The sequence below is a fragment of the Triticum aestivum genome, chromosome 5B, assembly GCF_018294505.1.
Source record: "Triticum aestivum cultivar Chinese Spring chromosome 5B, IWGSC CS RefSeq v2.1, whole genome shotgun sequence".
Lineage (NCBI taxonomy): Eukaryota > Viridiplantae > Streptophyta > Magnoliopsida > Poales > Poaceae > Triticum > Triticum aestivum.
Window position 1 is genome coordinate 186,963,529 of NC_057807.1, and position 5,331 is coordinate 186,968,859.

Sequence of the window (5,331 nt, forward strand, 5' to 3'; positions counted from 1 at the left end):
CTGCGCAGTGTCCTCATCTCCTCTTTGGTGCAAAGGGGGCAAGCGCAGGCGCAGAGTACCGAGGCATCAAGCAAAGGTTTCCATATCACTGCAACGAGACCAAGACTAGCAGGACGGTAGGACGGAGGTCACCGTGGATCCCAAGACGGCGTCATCACCAGTGCCTTCGGCAGTCGAAGACCACCTTTAGTTAGGATAGCTTGTACTAGGTGTCCCCTTTCAAAATGGTCGTTGTTGGATCCCTTCCCGCTCAAAATTTGGGAAGAGGACCAAGGACTCTATAAATAGGGCAAGCCACCACAAAGATGCAAACTTTGAAGAAAGATATTATTAAAAAGTAGTTGTAACTCATTCTCTCTTGGGTTTAGCCTACATGTTATGTTCATGAGTTGACTGCTGGACTCGAATACAACACCATCCGGGGGAGTTAGTGAGATAGAAGAGTCTGCTACTGGTGAAGACCATTTTGTCCCTATTCTGAATTTCTCTCATCACCTGTAGTGCGACATTTGTGAAAAAATGAAGGGAATTTAACATTTCTGTATGACATACATGGTATGCGAAATTAGTTCTGTACCTGATTGAGCAACGGACGACCAAGAATACAAATGCAAAGGCGGTGCCGGGACTGTGGGGGCAAGTGTATATTACTTGATTCAGTATGAAAATACATTAGACATGGATACAAACAAGGCTCTGCCATAGTTCTTCACAACATACTGCATGCATAAGTTGAAGGGGTTTCCTAAAAAAAGCGGCATGCTGTACTTTGTCACTCCTAAGGGGCAAGCACGTTGTTGAAGTAGGATAACCACAATCAGCGTCCATCAACGGGATATCATAGGCTTCAAGTACAATTTGTACAAAGTTTGTTACTTTGTCTAGCTTTTTTGCCCTAAATCATGGGCGCTCTCAATACATGCACCTCTGAAGAATAAAAAGCACCCATATAAGCTTAAATTGCTTGGCCGAGGTCGGATGTAAAAAACAAACTTGTTCCTTGTTGTTATAGAAATACATCGCATGAGCTTCAGTTATTTTATATTTGCTATTTTGGATTGCCAGAGTTCATGTTTCCCTCCAACCTGAATGAGCAAAAATGTAGGCCTCATCAGTATAGAGGACAACTCTAGAGCTAATGGAACTGCATAACCTCCATATATCTGCGCCAGGCTTTTTTCTCAAATATCTGCATCAGGCTTTTTTTTGCTCAAATATCTGCATCAGGCTTGACTATCAACTACTCGGTAGAAGTTGAAATCGAGCTCAACCATTGTGCAAAAAAAAAAAAACAGTTCAGAAAATACATCGCGCCCTTGTCGACAGTATGCAAGAATCATACCTGAACACTACATGTAGACATGGTGAGAGAAGTTGTTACATGTGGGAGTTATAGACAAGAAAACAGCTAGCCATTCCTATTGTACAGATTTTGAAGTCTTAGGATGTGGTAAAATTCTAGGTAAGTAGGTTAGCCCTGTCATACTTGTCATTTGGATCAAGATGGTTGTTATACATCTCTGACCTCCTCCTCAGTCCATCAGGTAAAGAGAAAATCATGCAAGGCTATATTTATAAGCAAGGCACATACCTGTTTCACACCAGCAAGTCACTGCTCACGTACATGTTAAAAATGAGTTCATAAGCTTTATTGCCATTGCACCTAGGCTAGGCTGTACTATCCCCGCAAACAATAGTAGTGGGCATCAGGCAACAGAATAGAAAATGCATATAATTAATTTCCCTGCATGTACAAAGAAAAATTAGCCAGGGCAGCGTGGTGGCAGTATGGCAGGGAGTCAAAATCATGCCTGAAGGATAGCCACAGAGTGAAGGGCAGGAGAGTCGGCTGTAGGGGTGTGGTGAATGCGTCCATGGGGCAGCAGCCGAGCATCGAAGCGGCGGACGGCGATGGTAACCTGTGCTAAAGGAGAGACCAGCGAGTAGCAGCCATCGATGCCAACTGTATTGCCTCATTTGTGTACAAAAAGAAAAGAAAAAACTGCATTCTTCACCATCAGTGTTGGAGTGCGGCCAGTGCCAATCAACCTGCGAGTAACAGCGAATGGGGCTTCAGGGTTGCCCGCGCTGCTGGAGGAATTTAGAATCAGTTCTACGCCATTCTGCAAATCACCAGAGCAATTTAGAATCCATCATCTAGAAATTGCTTTAGAAGGCATGCAAGAACAAAGGGGTGGTATCCGTACCTTGGATGGATCGGCCTGGGCCTTCTTCAAGAGTTGAGCGCTGAACCTCCTGATGATTGGACGATTGATCCATGCCGGGCCGGTAGCTGGATCTTGCCGTTGCAGCGAACAAGACGAGATTCAGTTCAGGACGAAGAATGGACAAAGAATGGAAGAAAGAAAAACAGGATGGGCATTCGATCCTTGCGTTGATTTTCTTACCCGTCGAGGACCTGGCCGTGGCGTGGACGACGTTGCCAATGTCCCCGAGCACATGCATGTTTCCTACCGCACCAGGGCAGCCGACACCGGCGGTGGCGGCCTTGAGCTTCCCTGCTGGTACTGCAACACCTAAATATCACCAAAGAGAAACATGATTAAACATCAAGGAGTTGCTTGTTCGAATTAAACATCAAGGAGTTGCTTGTTTGACGCATGAATCGGGCAACAAATTCAATCGCATCAGATTTCCCTGGTTGGATATGTAGATAAAAATCAGATCTTGGGAAATTAGAGTCTTATGAAAAACAGGCAGAGAGAAACCCGACGGTGCAGGCGTGACCAAATCGAGAGCCACTACAGCGGTGTTCTCGACACAGCGTGGTGAGGAAGATAGATTCGACGGGTACGCGGATGTGCGGCTCACCTCTGTTGGCCGCCGGCTGCGGCGCCTGTTGTTTTGGCACCTGAAAGAAACATGGCAGAGCGGCGACATTCGATTCCTCCGATCCAGGACGCATTGCGTCACATGGGCGTGGAGAGAGAGAGATAGAGAGATAGCTAGATAGAGAGAGAGAGAGAGAGAGAGGCGGAGGAGCGGTTGGTGATGACTCCGTACGGCGGCGTGCGTCTCTCCTGGGAGTGGTAGGGATTTTTGGTAGGGGAGGAATTGACATGGAGGGATTAGCGTGATTGGTGGGATTAGCGGGAGGCAGCGTGTGGAATATTCCTCCATCGGTGAAGTGCGTTCAGTCATTATAAATTGCTAATCACACATTTGACTCGGGATTGAATAAATCATAATCATTAGATTTTATTCAGTGGGTTTAATATAGCGGTGCTAATCAGCCTGGGTACATTTGTTGTGTGGCTTTATGAAAGAAATAGTTCAATTGTTTAATAGTACTAGAAGAACGCCCGTGCGTTGCAACGGGGCCACATTAACTTTAAGAGTTCAATATTACGACATTGGCGACCTTTTTTACCATCAAATCCCCCCCCACACACACACACACTCTCCCCCTCCCTCTTCCTCACTCTCTCTCCCCCCTCTCTCTAACACACACACACACGTAGCCTATTCTCCCCGCCAATAAGACTTACTCAGTTGACAATAATGTGTGGACTTGTGGTGAGCTTGACTGAACTAATGGATAGTGTGATATATTCCCCAATCATTTAACAATGAAATTTCAGAAATGGGAAGATTATGTAACACCTAAAGTCATTAGCTATAGTGACCTCCCCCTAATGATGTCATGTCATCAAGCTTGCTAAGCCAAACTGCCACTTGATAAAAGTCAAAGCCCAATTCAAATTTAAAATAAAGTCAAATAAATTATTTCGTCAAACAGTAAAACTAAAATGTTCACCATATTCTATAAATTCCACTGATCTTTGACATGTTGAGCCCAACATTATTTGACCCAAAAAAATAAATCTTGTCAAATTAATAAGAAGTCCAACAGTAGTTAAAATAACCAATTAAATATAAACCTAATTTTATGTATTTCCTTTTGGCCCCAAACTTTTTGTGCCACCTAAAAATATTATGCTCGAATTGTGTGCATTGTTTCACAATTAACAAAATCCATTTAGTTGATATAAGAATAAATAGAAAACGGTGTTAAAAGGAGAAACGGATTAGAATACATTAAAAACCAAAAGGACGATGAAAAAGGGGATTCCCCTACCCCCCGGGCCTTGCCACCGAACCGGTCCAGTGGTTCAGTCCCCGCACGGTCGTCTTCTCCTGTTCCCCGAGCCCTTCGCTACAGAGCCGGGCTCCCGCCCGACCTCCTCGCTGGCATCGAAGGGGAATGGATAAGGGTGATGCCCTGCCTCCCCTGCCCCCATGGCCTCACTCCTCCTCGACGCCCCCTCCCAGATCCACTTCTCCTCCTCGCTCGCTCGATCCCAATGATCTGGACGAAGTTAGATGCCACGGCCACCATGACCGACCCCGTCCACACGGCCACTGCCCTCCCTGCTGGCTAGGAGCTTGTCGAGGAGCTCCGAATGCCTCCGCTACTTCGTCTGTGCCAACGAGATCAAGTCCAACACCCCCAGATCGACGTTGTTGCCATCTTCCTCAACCTTCGGCCACCGCGACATTGCCGTTCGATCCGCGCCGCCCCGAGCTCCCCTGCCTTCCCCTAGGGTGCCATTGACACCGCCGTGATCTCCTCTTGTCTTTCCCCAATTTCCCCTCTCGTTTGCTCTTGTTAGGTATTTCGCCGTGGCCGAGAACCGCCGTCCGTCATGGCCATTGCAAGGGTAGCCAATGAGCTCCTCGGATTGACCCCGTGGCACATGCCCGCTCCTATGCGCGCCCATGCCCGAGCCTTCAGCTCTTCTTCCGCGCCTGCGTGGCCACTCCCTCTCTGGCTGTCCATCCCCACGCACGTGCCACATCGCGTCCGTCGCGCCCGTCGTTGCCATCACGCTCGCCACAGCCACCGCACCACTGTGCCCCGCGCGACGCACACCCTGGCCGTGCGTCACACTCTCACTGGCTGCGCTTGCCCTGTCTGTTGTCGCCTATCCCTTCGCTCGCCCTGCTGTCGCGTCCCTGCCTCGCGCCACCTCCTGTCGCGGCCATCTTATGCCGCCCGCCCCCTCAGCCACACCGGCCGCTTCTCTACCCTCCACCATCATCCGCTCGCCTCGCCTGCTGCATGCTTCTTCCTGCTGCTATGCGCTGCTCTACCACTGGTACGCTGTTGCGCCATGCCCTCGACATCGTCATGGACAAACGTGGCGGAGGGATTGTCAATGGAGTACGAGGAGGAGGTGGCGGAGAAGGTGTGGAGATGCAAGAGGTCTAGGGTGGCGTCAACTGGCTGTGGTGGAGGTGATTATGCGAGAAGGAGCCAGAGCGGAAGGAGAGGTCACAATTGGAAAGAATCACAAAAAATCATAACCC

At 48.4% G+C, this 5,331-nt stretch overlaps 1 protein-coding gene across 1 annotated transcript; it reads right to left on the bottom strand.

Moving 5' to 3' along the window:
* Positions 1 to 629: 629 nt before the first annotated feature.
* On the bottom strand, positions 630 to 2,972 carry LOC123110978 (uncharacterized; the record flags this gene model as incomplete). Its single annotated transcript, XM_044531635.1, is given in 4 exon segments — positions 630 to 1,744; positions 1,812 to 2,123; positions 2,208 to 2,537; positions 2,833 to 2,972. Coding segments are annotated over 3 exon segments (474 nt in total). The 3' UTR covers positions 630 to 1,744; positions 1,812 to 2,073.
* Positions 2,973 to 5,331: the final 2,359 nt, after the last annotated feature.